Source organism: Sus scrofa, chromosome 4 (assembly GCF_000003025.6).
Source record: "Sus scrofa isolate TJ Tabasco breed Duroc chromosome 4, Sscrofa11.1, whole genome shotgun sequence".
Taxonomy (NCBI): domain Eukaryota; kingdom Metazoa; phylum Chordata; class Mammalia; order Artiodactyla; family Suidae; genus Sus; species Sus scrofa.
This window is the reverse complement of record NC_010446.5, coordinates 42,973,348-42,989,298: the sequence shown is the minus strand read 5'-3', so window position 1 is coordinate 42,989,298 and position 15,951 is coordinate 42,973,348. Positions and strand designations below refer to the sequence as shown.

Genomic DNA, 15,951 nt, shown 5'->3' with positions numbered 1-15,951 from the left:
TAAGCTTAACACTTGAATTGGTAGGCTGAGTAAAACAAGTTGCCATCCCTAATGTGGGCAGACCTCATCCAACCAATTTAACACCTCGCTAGAACAAAAAGGCTGAGGAAGAGGAAATTCTCCCTGCCTGTTTGAGCTCAGATTTTGTGTTTTTCCGCTTTCAGATCCAGCCAGAAACATCAGCTGCCCTTGACACTTGAGTCTGCCAGCTTTTATACTGGAATTCATACCATCGGCTCTCCTGGGTTTCCAGCTTGCTGACTGCGTATCTTGGGATTTCACCTCCATAACTCCATGAGCCAATTCCTTATAATAAAACCATATATAGGGTTCTCGCTGGAGAAACTGATCAATACAAGGACCAAACTCCTTAGCATGGCCAAAATGCCTTACATAACCTCACCCCTACCTACCCGCCCCCCCAACTACAACACATACCATCAGGACCACCTCCCCACCTGCCAACCTCATTGATTGTCTTCCATTTCCTCACACACCATGCTCGCTCTGTCATGGGGTTTTCATTCACTCACTCATTCATCCATTGATAAACTTAGCTAATTACCGACTTCCTACTATGAGTAGGTGTGCCTGCGGTGGTATGGGGATGATAATATGAACAAGATATCAAAGTGCCTAGTTTCACAGAGAATATATTCCAGCCACAGGAGGCAAATAGCATATAAACAAAAAGGTTAATTTCAGAGAGTAGCAAGTGCTTCAAAGGCAACCAAAAAAGGTAATAACTAGGTGATCAGAGAAAGCCTTGCTCTGTGGGCACATTTTAAGCAGACTTCTATATGATGAGATGTGGCCAAGCCACATGAACATCTCAGGAAGTAGAAAGACAATCAACACACACAAAACTGACTCTGAAATGAGCTTGATATATGCTAGGTACAGAGAGAAACATATTGTAGCTATAGCACAATGGGGTAGTAAGAAATGGTACATGAGTAAGCAAGATACAGCCTTTATGGCCGGAGTAAGGATTTAAAATCTTATTTTAAGCACACTGGAAATGTGTCTTAGCCCAGTTGAGTTGCTATAGCAAAAATCCCAAAAACTGGATGGCATATAAAAAACAGAAATATGGGAGTTTCCATTATGGTGCAATGGAAAGGAATCCAACTAGTATCCATGTGGATGCAGGTTTGCTACCTGACCTTGCTCAGTGGGTCAGGAATCCAGCATTGACATGAGCTATGGTGTAGATTGCAGATGAGACTCGGATCCCAAGCTGCTGTGGCTGTGGTGTAGGCCGGCAGCTGTAGCTCTGATTCAACCCCTAGCCTGGGATCTTCCACATGCTGCAAGTGCATCCCTAAAAAGCAAAAACAAAACAGAAATGTATTTCTTGGAGTTCCCGTCGTGGCACAGTGGTTAACAAACCTGACTAGGAACCATGAGGTTGCAGGTTCAATCCCTGGCCTTGCTCAGTGGGTTAAGGATCTGGCGTTGCTGTGAGCTGTGGTGTAGGTCGCAGACATGGCTCGGATCCCAGGATCCCACATCGATGTGGCTCTGGCGTAGGCCAGCGGCTGTAGCTCCGATTAGACCCCTAGTCTGGGAACCTCCATGTGCTGCAGGAAACGGCCCTAGAAAAGTCAAAAAGACAAAAAATAAAAAAATAAAAAGAAATGTATTTCTCACAGTCCTGGAGTCTGAGAAGTCCAAGATGATGGCACCAGCTGATTTGTGCCTGGTGAGAGCCTCTTCCTCATTGTTGGCTATTTCCTCTGGGTACCATGGCAAAAGGGGTTAAGGAGCTCTCTGGCTTCTTTTATAAGAGCACTGATCCCATTCATGAGGTCTCCACCCTCATGACTTAAGCATCACCCAAAAGCCCACCTCCTAATAACATCGCCTTAGGGGGTAGGATTTCAACACGCAAATTCTGGAGAGACACAAACATTCAGACCCATCTAGCTTTGAAAGGTTGGCATGGTCTGATCCACATTTTTTATTTTGCATTGCAATATGTAAATATGGACATGGAGAGACCAGTAAGGAGGGTTTGTAGCAAAGGTGAATGATGATAGTAGCCTGGATTGTGGTGATGTAGAAACGAAGAAAGGAACAATTGAAGATACGTTTTGTGGAGGTAGGACAGATGGGAACTGCCAGTGTGCCTGGGAAAAAGGAAGGATGAGTGCTAGGGTTTTGACCTGAACCATCAGCTGGTGGGTGGTACCATTTTCTGAAACATGGAAGCTGGGGGAGAAATGGGAATGGGGTTGGGGGAAGGGCAATTTGCCTCTACTGTCCCTCTCTCTGATCTGTTTTTTCTTCCCTCTTCACTTCCCAATCTTTGGATCTCAGCTCAAACGTCACTTTAGCAACAAAGCCCTTTCCCCATATAATTTAAACCAAACATCAATATTCAGTATATGCTCTCTGTGTCATATACTTTTCCTTAGTCCCTGTGTTACATTGCAAAAGTGGCCACAAACATGTTGCCTCTGTTGCCCCTGCTGCCCCTGCTCACAGCCTTCCTACCAGAAGACTTGGGAGTAAGACCGTCCTGGCTCATCCAGCCACCAGCTGAGCAGAAAAGTATGAAGGAGGCCAGCTGAGCAGACCCAAGCAGAAGAACCACCCAGGTCACTCACCGAATCCAGAGTTAGCTAAAGGACTGTTGTAAGCCACAAGGTTTTGTGGTGGTTTGCTACACAGCAAAATCCGATACAGTAGCACACACCTCAGATGCAACTGTACCTGTGTTTGTTTGATTAGTGACTATCCCTCAGAGGAGACTGTGAGCTCTATAAGAGCAAGGACTGATTTCAGGTTACCACGCCCTGCTCAGAGACCAGCATAATACCTGGACATACCTGGTACCTAATGGGTAACCTGCTGAATGAATGAAGGGAAGAGAGAGGAACACATTAGAATGCCAGAGAACAGAAGTTCCAAAACACCTGTTTGTCCAAAACAAACTTTCATCAACCCAAGACACTGAGGAATAGGAGACTAAGATAGCATTTCCTCTGCCTCCAAGATCTCAAAGTCTAGACAACAGAGTCGGTACAAAATCAACAGTCTGATTCTACACTGGATGGGACCCTAATGCTGTCTGGTGTGTGGAAGTTGTTAAGGGAGGTTTCTTGGGATAAATAAAGCCTAGATTTAGTCCCAAAGATGTTTACCTAGAAGAGCGGCATAAACGAAGGCCAAGGACAACGGTTTTCAAAGGCAAGTGAAAGGCTCCTGTTCGTTATTTCTCTAAGAAAATATTAAGGTTTAAGCGTCTGTCTCATCAAATTCTAAGGTCCTTCAGGGCGAGGGTGGGGGTGTTATCTTCTAATCTTTGCATCATTCCCAGTGTTTAATATTATCTTTTCCACAAAATGGGAACTCAGTTAATATTCGTTAGATAAATGAAAAGCTAAAGACGAGGTGGAAAGCACCGCTCCTTCCAAGAGCCCACACTTTCATATTCAACACAAAGAGATGGAAGTTGCGCTTTTGTTCTAAGACTCAACATCGCATAAGCAGAAACTAGACCCCAATGGCCTTCAGTTTTACGTCTCCCTCCTCGTTACCGGTTGACTAGCTTTTTTCCTGAATTGCTCGCAGTCCAGCTCGTTGGGACCGAGACGGGCATCTGGTAAGCTGAGCTCTGCAGCGGTAGGAGAGGCCCGGCAGCCGCACGCCTTCCACGTTCCAGAGACACTCTCCGCAGGCAGAAGCTCACGGGCGGACGCGCCGGGCCGTGGGCGAGAGCGGGCCTGGGGCCTGTTGCTCCCTCCTGAAGATTGGCCCGCCCCGCGCCCTCGCCGCGCTCCCGACGCGGCGGAGGACGCGCGCCGCGTTGCCGTGGAAACGCCGGGGCCTGCGCTGCGGCGCGCGGGGCGGGTTCTCGGGCTCACGCGCCCCTGCGCACGCCCGGGCGCCTTTGAGCCCCAGTCGTTGGGCCCCAGCCCGGGGTCTCCGGCTGTGCGCGAGGCAAGATGTTGAGGCGCAGCTTGGAAAACCGGTAACAGCCCCCGGGCTGCAGCGGCAGAGGGTCTCCCACACTCGAGGGCTCGCGTTGGGGAGAAAAGCCTCTCTCCGTGAGCCTCCGCGACGAGTTCCGGCCCTGGTCCGGGAGCTGGAGCGTCCCTGCCGCGCTCTGGGGCCTACCTCGGTGGGCTGCGGTGAGCCCCGGCGGCCAACCCTCCACGCTCCCCGGGCGCCGGCCCCCGCGGTGCCGCGAACAGTGCAGACGCCTGGAGGCAGCCGGGCGTCCGGGACGCGCAGTGCGGAACTGCCAGGCTCCCGCCACCCGCGCCGCGGCGCCGCCGGCCAGGGGCCAGGCCTCTTCCAGCGCCTGTACTGTGGGATATTGAGGTCAGGCCCGGAATGGGGACCTATAGGAGGCGGCTCCACCTTGGGAGATGGTGGGATCATTGAAGGTTTGCGCCTTCAAAGCTGCAAAATGCCTCGGGAATGTTAGTATATCGAATTAACGTGAGGATGAAACCATCTCATCCCAAATGAGAATGATTTCCTTTTTGTGTCACCTCTTTCTCTAGGGACGCTCAAACGAAACAACTGCAAGATGCCGTCACAAACGTGGAGAAGCATTTTGGAGAACTGTGCCAAATCTTTGCTGCTTATGTGCGGAAAACTGCCAGACTGCGAGACAAAGCAGACCTCCTGGTGAATGAAATCAACGTATATGCCTCCACAGAGACCCCAAATTTAAAGCAGGGCCTGAAAAACTTTGCTGACGAGTTTGCCAAACTTCAGGATTATCGACAAGCAGAGGTATGGAGTTGAGGTCACGGCGTCATATTATGAATGAACCCTGAAGTAGTGGACGGAGGAGCCTTGAAGACTTGTAATCTACCTAACTGCAGTGGCAAACGCACTTGATGATAAACGTACATTTTCATGTCAGTAACACTGTGTGAGTCTATTAAAGGGAAGCTTCCTGTGATTTTACTGTTTTCAAACTAAACTCGAGGGTGTCTTGAAGTCCTGAATTTGTGCCCACCTCATTTGCCAACTTTTGGCCAAGGGGTGGCTATTTACAGGGGGTGGTAAACATAGTACCTATGGGAAGAAAAGCAGCATGACTTGTGTCTTATGTGCAGGTAGGTATGTTTTATTTATTTATTTATTTATTTTATTTTTTGCTTTTTAGGGCCGCACCCGAGGCATATGGAGGGTCCCAGGCTAGGGGTGAAATGGGAGCTGTAGCTGCCAGCCTAAGCCACAGCCACGCAGGATCCCAGCAGGCTGGGACCTACACCACTGCTTGTGGCAATGTGGGATCCTTAACCCATCTAAGCAAGGCCAGGGATGGAACCTGCATCCTCATGGATGCTAGTCAGATTCGTTAACCACTGAGCCGGGAACTCCCAGGTAGGTGTATTTTAAAGTATGTCTGGAGATGCAGAGTGCTGGGAACAGTAACTTGAGAGATTAAGTAGTAAATGGACAAGAGATCTTTCCTGCTGCTTCCATGCTCTGGAAAGGTGACCAGTGTTTCATTGAAAGGAAAAGAAAAGTGCACTGATTTATATTATGCATGCAGATTAGTGAAATTTTGTGGAGTTTTTTGTTGTTGTTTTGCTTTTGGGGTAGGGGAGAGGGAATAAGGTGGTATTGTAATTGTTTTCTTTCTAAAAGCCCATTTACTTCAGTACCTCATAAACACTTTCACTTGTATTTAATTTAGGATTCAAGATACAGGTCAGAAGTTTTAACTTTAACTTCTAACTTGTTAGAAGTTGCCCAATTAGAGCTGTGTTGCTTCTTTTGTACTTTTCTCATCAGTGCCTTTGGTCCTTTTTGAAAAGCCTAAAGCAGAAATTTCAATTATCAAAAAAATCCCTCAAAATCAAAAAGAACATAATGATCTTTGAACCTATAACTGCTAATCATACAGAAATTTGAGTAGTAATTACATTTGAGAGTACTCTGGGGGAAAATGTTGAGTTCTTGTCATATTCTTCTGTAACAAGCAACTCTCAGTTATACATTAAGTGGAAACTTACTGTTTCAAAAATAATTTATACTCACAGATAATCCTAAAATCCCACATTGGCCAATAATTTGTGTCCCTTTCTAGAAAACCTTTATACTATTTTCAAATAGCAGAGTGAATTGATTTACATTTGTTCTCCTCTTTATTTCCCTTGCTTACCAAATGGTGGAGGTGCTAAAGAACAATGAACAAAAGGTAGGCTACAAAAAGGAGAAAAGAAAAAAAAAATCTGGCTAATCCTTACACTGAATAATCAGTGTATGGATTATTTGAAACAGAATAAATTATCCCAAATATTCATGGTTTTGACTTTAAAATTCCTAATATTAAAATGCTCAGTGAGAAGTGGATCTTCTTTCTTTTCCTAAAATCTTTAAAGTGAAACATTCATATACATTCTGCTTATACAAACTAAATAATCAACAATAAGAATGGATATATACTCACTGATTATATAAACATGTATCATCAAAACATGCTTTTTCTTGCTACAAAAGTAATACAGGTTCATTTTAAAAAATTAATACATGTCATTCAGTGTTACCTATCTTGAAAAAGAAAATTTTAAAGTCCAGGAGTTACTTTTCTTATGCTATATTTATATAATCTCCTTAGAAAAGAAAATCCGTTTCTTTAGTGCCTTCCACTAGTGCTATTAGAAAAAGGAGAAATGACTTTTTATCAGAAAAATCTGATAAAAATTGTAACATTTAAGAAAACCTGTTTAGTACTAATTAAAAGAGAGATCAACCATACAGTTTGACAGCTCAGCAACACTGAAACCATTTATGTTGTTCTCTAAGCTTTGATTATTTACAAATGCTTCCCCAGGCGGAAAAAAAAATTACAGCTAATAAAGTAGCCTCTAGGCTTTTTTGCTTTTGAGGATTGTGTTGCTTGAAATTTTTCCAATATGCTATATTTTTAAGCTTCAATTTTCTTATCTGGAAAGTTGGGCTATTTATTACTTTTCGGATGTAATGTATGTAAAGTATCCATCACTGTGCTAAACACACCGAAAGTGGTAGCTGTAATAAAACTTGCAATGTCTTAAAACTTAGCCAAAAGCTTTTATTGTTTCGGTTCAGCTTAACAGTTCTTAATGTATTTGAGTTTAGATTCTGAGTCTTATCAGCTTCTGGAGATTATTCTTTTATTTATAAAGGTAACTGACTTTTTAATTTAAAATTTTTCAAATATTAATCTGTGTAGTAATTATGTTCAGGTTAGATAGCACAGGTTTCATCTCAGAATTTAAATTTTGATATGTCTGTTTTTTTTTCAATTATATTTTATAATAATTTTCAATAGGTTGAAAGACTTGAAGCCAAAGTAGTTGAACCTTTGAAAGCTTATGGAACCATTGTAAAAATGAAACGAGTAAGTAAATTCTTTCTTTTCTATTATTACTAGGTATTCTGGCAAAACATGAGCTTTACCATAACTGTCCTTTTAATAAAAAGTACAGAGTAGTCATTATTTTACACCCTCTGTAAAGTGTTATTCCTTACATTTTTGAGAATAACAGTATTTTTATTGAGCTTACTAAGTATACTACTGTAGCATCATAAAACATTATTTTGCTTATTATGGAAACTTAAAATAGTTAATATTTATAGAAATGAAAAATATATGGATAGAAATTATTTTACTAAATGAATGTTTATATTTTTGTTTTAAAGCAGGCAATAGCATGAAAACTAAAAATTAGTGTGACTTTTTTTTAATTGAGGTACAATAGATATATATTAGTTTCAAGTGTACAACATAATGATTTGATATTTGTGTATTTTATGAAATGATTTCAATGTCTAGTTAATATGTCACAATACATAGCTACAAAATTTTTTTTGTTTCGATAAGAACTTTAAGATTTACTCTTACCAACTTTCAAAATGCAATATGGTATTATTAATTCTAGTCACCATGGTAGACGTTACATTCCCAGAGTTCTAGTTTTTAAATCAACTTTATTAAAGTATAATTTACATGCAATTGAATTCTCCAGTTTTAAATGTTCACTCAGTTTCAACAAATGTGTACACACATGTAGCTATCACCACAATCAAAATTGTGTGTACATGGAGTTCCCGTCGTGGCTCAGTGGTTAATGAATCCGACTAGGAACCATAAGGTTGTGGGTTCGATCCCTGGCCTTGCTCAGTGGGTTAAGGATCCGGCGTTGCTGTGAGCTGTGGTGTAGGTCTCAGACACGGCTCAGATCCCTCATTGCTGTGGCTCTGGCATAGACTGGCGGATACAGCTCCAATTAGACCCCTAGCCTGAGAACCTCCATATGCTGTGGGAGCGGCCCTAGAAAAGACAAAAAGACAAAAAACAACAAAACAAAACATTGTGTGTACAATGAAATTACATCACTGAGACGATGTTAGACACACTCATGTGCACAGTCTAACAAACACTGGTGATGCTGCTGTGGTGGTGATGGACAAACAGGGAGCATTCTTTCATTCTTAAAATAGAGAAGTATACATTTTATTACATAAATCAGAGATGTTTATTAACAAAAAATGCCTTATTTGCAGGATGACCTCAAAGCAACATTAACAGCAAGGAATCGAGAAGCTAAACAGTTAACTCAGTTAGAAAGAACACGTCAGAGAAACCCATCTGATCGACATGTTATTGTATCCTTTGAGTATTGGTCTTTAAAAATATGTTTTGTAAGGTATGCGATAAAAGTAAATATATAAGAAATTATGCATTTCTACTTTTAAATGTGCAAAGAATGTGAATATAAATTTGAAAAATGCATGCATTTCCAAATTCTCACTGTGGAAATTAGCTAATTTTAAAGAGAATACACAACCTAATTCAGTCCTCTTATGTTGTTTTCCACAATAGATTTTCAAAATATAAAATGCTTATAAATGTAGACTTTTTTATAAAGAATACAGAATTCTTAGATTTTTCATATAAATGGTGACTAAATACTACTTATAAAATTAACGTAAAGGTCTGTCATTAACCATAATACATCAATGCCTTCTCAACTCTGCATTTAAAAAAAGGAAGGAAAAATAATTTTTTCCCCAGTTAAATTCCCTTCATCTTAAAAAACGACTATGTGAAACCACAATTATAACTTCCAGCCAAAGACCCTCAGAAGATTTAAGAGTATAGTTTAAGGCCCACAGCTGGGACACAAAGAGATGAAAATAGGAGTGTCTACTATAACAAGTCTCTTCTGTTAAGAATGACCATTTCTTGGAGTTCCCGTCATAGCTCAGTGCAAATGAATCTGACCAGTATCCACGAGGACGTAGGTTCGATCCCTGGCCTTTCTCAGTGGGTTAAGGATCTGGCCTTACCCTGAGCTGTGTTGTAGGTCTCAGGTCCTGTGCTCCTGAGGCTGTGGCATAGGCTGACAGCTACAGCTCTGATTCGACCCCTAGCTGAGAACCTCCATATGCCGTGGGTGTGGCCCTAAAAAAAAAATTTTATCAGCTAGAATGTGCTTTGTTTATAACTAAATGAAAAACAAAAGAGTAGAAAATAGCATCTGGCTAATTCAGCAACTGGGATAGGTACAATTATATAGGAAGTACTAACTTATCCCACTGCTTCTTTTTCTCATTCCTTATGTCTCCTTCCTACTTCTTTAAGGTCTTTACAGCCCACTTTAGCCAGAAACCACATGAGGAATGGCTCTTTGGGGACATTTGAGTTTCCAGAACATCTCCATTTCTGAGGGGAATCCCTTGAGCAGTGATTTGGGGCTGTGCCAACAGCCTGGTCCTCTTTCCTTTGGACCAAAGGTACATATGCCCAACCTTGTAATAAAAATGAGCAGCTGCATGGCTGGAACTGTCCACCAGAGGCTGGGAAAGAAATATCTAGACAGTAGTTGAAGCTTAAGATTAAAGAGTCTGGGTTTCAAGCAAGTCAGACAAACCAGAGAATACTGGAAAATTTATGGCAGGCAACTGTGGACTAAGACAGAGGCTAGGGAATATCACCAGTTTTTAAGAATGCAAGCCAGAAGTTAAATGTGTGTTTTGTTTGGAGGAGAGTTCAAAGGGCAAAGAAAAAAATGTCACATCTGGAATTTTGAGTGGCTGGTAAGATTGATTTAGGGGTATTAATGTGGGCATTCAATACGGAAATGAATCTATTCCTAAGACAAAGATGTTTCTGATTTAAATGCTCTGCTCTAAGTACTGCTATGGAGGAGGTAGTTTTCTACCGTAGATGAAGCAGGTCTGTGGGTTCACATGGGAGAAAATAAATGCAACAACTGAATAGATTACTGCTATAGATGAATTGCCATTCTCACTGGGAAAGATTTATAACTCTAGTGGATTTTGACAACCTGAGACCAGAAAATAAAAGACAGTCTATATATAAATGCATTCAATGTATACATAAAAATACTCAGTCATAGCAATGTACAATATTTGCCAGCACAGGCCCTTAAAATTCATCTGACTATTCAAAAAAAGCTCATTAAAGGTCAATATGTAAAATAAAACAGGAGTTCCCATCGTGGCTCAGGGGAAACGAATCTAACTAGTATCCATGAGGACAAAGGTTTGATCCCTGGCTTCGCTCAGTGGGTTAAGGATTTGGCATTGCTGTGAGCTGTGGCAGGGGTTACAGACGAGTCTCAGACCCCACATTGCTGTGGCTCTGGCATAGGCCAGCAGCTGTAGCAGCCTGGGAACTTCTATATGCCGTAGGTGCAGCCCTAAAAAAGCAAGAAAAAAGGAAAAAAGAAAAACACACCAATCTGGCTCACTCTTTTATAAGCCATTTTGCACTTGTAACTAATTTTCATTAGGGTAAAGTCCTTATTAGGACTTTATTCACAAAAATGTACCATAATATTTTAATCAAAAGTATTTCCTACCCAAATTGGTATATTAAGAGGATTTTAAAGAATTTTCAACAAAAGGAAGAAATAGAAATCTCTATCCACTTTTCTAAAAATAGCTTGTAACTTTGGGTGAGTTGCTATGCAGGAGTGAAAGGATTTGAGACTTTAAGAAATGAATAGTAGTTGCTAGACAGTGACAGAAAATTAAGATACACTGTTCCAGCTGTGGTTTCTGCTTCCCTGCTCTTCCCTAGTTTAGCCAACTCTACTTACTGTTCCAGATTTTAAAATCAAACTGTCAGGAAATTGGCAGGGAAAAGATATGTCAAAACTAAGTAGTCACAGTGAAGAATTTCATGAGTCATATGTAATGAACAGTATTAGAAAAATAGTCTGCTTGAATATTCTCGTTAGTAAAACGTTAACATGCATAATACCTGTTAGTAATTTTTTCATATTAATCTTGAGAGAAGCTCTGTTTTACTTTAGAATTTTCTGTGATAAAGTTGTATTTTTAAAAATCCAAAGCCCAGTATATAGAGAATTGTTTTTATTACAGGTTATGATTAAAAGTTAAAAGTTTGCATAGTTTTAAGAAAACTTTACCCCCTATATAGCAAATGTACACACATAGAGGTATATATAAATATGTTTAAATGCTTAGTTTAGAGTTCTCTGGTGGCTCAGTGGGTTAGGGATCTGGCATTGTCACTGCTAGGGCTCTTGTTATAGCTGTTGCATGGGTTCAATCCCTGGCCTTGGAACTTCTGCATGCCACGGGCATAGCCCCAAACAAATAAATGCTTAGTTTCTTGAAATTGTGTATCTGAATTAACCTAGTTTTAAGAGTATATATACAGTATGAAGTTATGGTTAATATATAACCTATATACAAGATTATATAATTCTATGAGCATATGATTTTAATTTATTGGAAAATTGTTCTCTTTGAAATGTATTTTTTCCTTTATGAAAAACTTCAGTCACAGGTGTGTAATAAAGTGATGTGTCAAGAGATGGATCCCTATAGTAAACTCTTTTACTTATTTCAATTTATACATTTTCTTGAAAAAGAGCTTAAATGTCATTATGTGTGACAAAACTTACTGCAACTGCAAATTTTTTCCTGTTCGTTAGCTATTAAAATGATGACATGATACTTTTGAGTAAACACAATACTAGCATAGGAAATAAAACTTTATTGTAAAGAACTGAATCAGAAAATTGGGCCATGTTTTAAAATGTATATTATTGTTTAACAAAAATCTTGAAATGTTTTTGGGCAACTATTATCCTTAAGGAAGAGATGATTTTTTTAAAAAATACATGATTATATTGGAAATATTCTACCCTTTATAGTAGCGTGGCCACTAGCCATATATATGTCGGTTGAGCTCTTGAGATGCAACTAGAGTAGCCAGTTTTTAATTTTTCATTTAATTATAATTAATTTAAATGCAGATTGCTACATGTGGCTGGTGGCCACCATATTGATTATATGACACAGATCTGGATAATATGAGTACTTTGAAGCAAAGCATTATAATTGCCATCGAATTTATTAGTTACTGGTGCGCATATATATTTTGTAGTAAGTACTAACTAAATAGTAATAGTGTAGCAGTAGCTTATAAAAAGAATATACAAATAGAAACCCTATGCTGAAATAAATATTTGTAGTGTATATTCTACTCTACCTGCTCTAGAAAATTGAAAATACTTAAGTTACAGGTCTTTTCGTTTGAGGGGAGGAAAGGTTAAAGGGAAGAGAGATAGTATAAAAAGGAGAGTATGATAAACGGCAGTGACAGTAAAATAGGTGAAAGCACTGGAAAATGTAGAAAATTGTTTTACAGTAAATCATCCAAGGGTGATATGGGGGGAAATGATTTTATGTAAATAAAAGGGAAGACTTTTGTTTCTTTTTGTTTGAGATCATGAATCTAATGGATTTAAAGTTCTTTATTCTGCATGTGGTTGCTTATTCTGACATTTTATTTTACGTAGTAAAATACATTCTTTAATGATGTACACTGTTGTGGCAAAAAGCCAATGCTGCAGTGGTAGCATTTACAAAAACAGAGTGAAATGATTTGTGACTTTCTGATTTTTTTTTTTTTTTTAAATATCTTTGGTTGGGGAATACTTTTGTAGGCAGAAACTGAATTACAGAGAGCTACCATGGATGCTACCCGAACAACTCGCCATCTGGAGGAAACTATTGACAGTTTTGAAAAGCAGAAAATAAAGGATATAAAGGTAACAAATTAACAATTAAAGTTCAAAATATGTTTTCTAATCTTATTTAAATATGTGATAGATTTAAATTATTGGTTGTTTTTAGCCCATAAACAGTCTGTGTGAAAAAGATGTAAATAAAAATATATAAAATGATATTTTTAAGGAAACAATGGCATATAAAGGGGCCACATTCCCAGTCAGAAGCCAGATATTCACGTTATCAAAAATACTATTTAATCAAAGGAAACTAACATTTATTATGTTTTTATGTATCAGGCCTTATTCCAGGCACTTTACACAAATTATCTTTTCATCTCTACAGCAACTCCATCAGAGTGAGGTGGTATAATCCATATATTATGTCTTAAAAAATTAAGCAGAGATATGAAGTAACTTTCCTGAATCATAGCCAAAAATCCCAAAAATCTGAACTATAAACCACTTATGTAATTTTTACATCTGTGCTTTCCATTATAATACACTAACATTAATTTTTATAACTTAAAGCTCTCAAATACATATTATCAAATAGGATAAGAGTAGCTAACCACACACACCTGCATCTGTGATTATATGATGTCACAAGCAGCATTGCCTTATTTTAGTGTATCACATCAGTAGACCTTCAGGATCATGGACTTGAGACGGTCTTTTCAGGATCATGGACTTTTTAATTGGCATCTTGGAAAGATTTAGAGAATTACTTATGCCCATGCTATATCCTTCCAAATAAGTCATCCAAGGATGACTGCAAATTTTCCTGGAACAGCCTTTCTTTTGTCATTTTACAACTATTAGCAAAGAAAACTTTCACTTAAATAAATTATTCCTCTCTACAATCCATGGAACAACATTCATTTGCTCTTTTATTGTTTTAAACTTCCTATCATAGTTTCATAAGATTTCAGAAGTCTGACTTTTCTGATGGCCAAGCTCAAAGGTCTCCATTTCAGTTCTGAAGATCAAGAAAAATTTTTTTGGAGTTCCCGTTGTGGCAAGGAGAAAACAAATCCATCTAGGAACCATGAGGTTGCAGGTTTGATTCCTGGCCTTGGGCAGTGGGTTAAGGATCCAGCATTGCCATAAGCTGTTCTTGTAGGTCACAGACACAGCTTGGATCTGGCATGGCTATAGCATAGACCAGCAGCTGTAGCTCCAATTGGACCCCGCATGGGAACCTCCATATTGCCTTGGGTGTGGCCCTAAAAAGCAAAAAAAAAAAAAAAAAAAAAAAAAAATTTCAGCCTTTCATTTCAGTCTGCACTCTGCTGTGTAATGGTAGATTGCTACTCATGAAAAGCACCTCAGGAGGCTGGCCTGAGACAAACCCTTTATAACGTTTTACAATTGCTGACATCCTTTCTTAAACTGAAAAAAGGAAGATGTAAATAATAAAACCTAATCTTGGAGTTCCCGTCATGGCTCAATGTTAACTAATCCAACTAGGAACCATGAGGCTGCAGGTTCAATCCCTGGCCTTGCTCAGTGGGTTAAGGATCCTGCGTTGCTGTGAGCTGTGGTGTAGGTCGCAGACATGGCTCGGATCCTGTATTGCTTTGGTTTAGGATGGCGGCTACAGCTCCAATTAGACCCCTAGCCTGGGAACCTCCATATGCCACGGGTGCAGCCCTAGGAAAAACAATAATAATAATAATCTTAATCTGAAAAATGCTACTGGAGATTTGTGAGGTGTACCCGATTCATTGCCACCCAAGACCTTCTTTAGTAATTGAGAGTCTGCTTCCTCTACCACTGTTCTTCATTCCTGAAAACTTCTCTTTACACACGGCAATTTGCGTCTTTGGTCTCTGGGCTCACCTCAGTGTTGCACCTGCATGCTGGCCAACTCTACAGAGTTTTGGCTTTTTTTTCAATTCCATGAGCATCACAGATTACAAAACTGGGGCAGTGAGTGTGGTGATGGTCTTGTGATGGTCACAAAAGAAGGAAGATAGGAAGAGACCTACCTTTTAAAAAATAGATAATTCATACCAGAGTCTGTGAAGATTATGAATCTCCATTCTGTACACCTTTCCTCCTTACTCTCAAATTGTTCCTTCTCAAATTTAGGCCTCATTTGAAATTTTTTATGATAAAGAAGGGAGCACAGGAGTTCCCGTTGTGGCACAGTAGAAATGAATCCAACTAGGAACCACGAGGTTGTGGGTTCGATCCCTGGCCTTGCTCAGTGGGTTAAGGATCCGGCGTTGCTGTGAGCTGTGGTGTAGGTTGCAGACGCAGCTTGGATCCGGCATTGCTGTGGCTCTGGCGTAGGCTGGCAGCAAAGCGCCGATTCAACCCCTAGCTTGGGAATCTCCATATGCTGTGGGGTATGGCCATCAAAAGACCAAAAAAAAAAAAGGAAGCACAAGTCCCATACCCCAACTACAATCCCTTATCAGGAACTACAATTATATCACGAATTACAATTCCTACTACCTGGCATTTCCCTGGAATAAGGGACTGACACTGGAGGGGACACAGAGAAAGGGGCTTCCAGGCTCCTCTCTTTGCCTGCTGTATTATGCCCCTGGACGAGGAAAGTCTTGTGTTGGTCACAAAGGAAGGAAGATAGGAAGAGACCTACCTTTTAAAAAATAGGTAATTCATAAACCACCCAACTCACCTATTTTAAATGTACAACCCAGTGGTTTTTAGTGTGTTCAGATATGAACAACCATCACCAATTTTAGAACATGTTTATCACCTCAAAATAAGGTCTACACTTAAGCTTTTACGTCCCCACTCCTCCAGCCTCCACCCCAGGCTTAAGTAACCATCCTTAACCTTGTGTTTCTGTGGATCTGGCTATTCTGAACATACATGTCATATGAATGGAATTGTAAAATACATAGATTTTGTAACTGACCTCTTTCACGTAGTATGCTTTCAAGGT

General features: G+C 40.0%; 1 protein-coding gene and 1 long non-coding RNA gene across 3 annotated transcripts in view; one reads left to right on the top strand and one right to left on the bottom strand.

Annotated features, from left to right (window-relative positions):
• Window positions 1-3,727, bottom strand: part of LOC102158348 — a 269,306-nt gene extending 265,579 nt beyond the window's left edge. Inside the window, exon 1 of the long non-coding RNA XR_302908.3 lies at window positions 3,546-3,727. This is a non-coding gene — a long non-coding RNA (uncharacterized LOC102158348). The remainder of the gene's footprint in view (window positions 1-3,545) is intronic.
• FAM92A (family with sequence similarity 92 member A) overlaps window positions 3,817-15,951 on the top strand; it is a 27,635-nt gene continuing 15,500 nt past the window's right edge. Inside the window, exons 1-7 of one of the 2 annotated variants that reach the window (XM_013996613.2) lie at window positions 3,817-3,979; window positions 4,518-4,752; window positions 6,149-6,172; window positions 7,289-7,357; window positions 8,524-8,625; window positions 11,798-11,803; window positions 12,969-13,073. In XM_013996613.2, the coding sequence (XP_013852067.1) occupies window positions 3,954-3,979; window positions 4,518-4,752; window positions 6,149-6,172; window positions 7,289-7,357; window positions 8,524-8,625; window positions 11,798-11,803; window positions 12,969-13,073 (567 nt within the window). In that variant the 5' untranslated portion in view covers window positions 3,817-3,953. The remainder of the gene's footprint in view (window positions 3,980-4,517; window positions 4,753-6,148; window positions 6,173-7,288; window positions 7,358-8,523; window positions 8,626-11,797; window positions 11,804-12,968; window positions 13,074-15,951) is intronic. The other variant, XM_005662973.3, reaches the window with a different exon arrangement.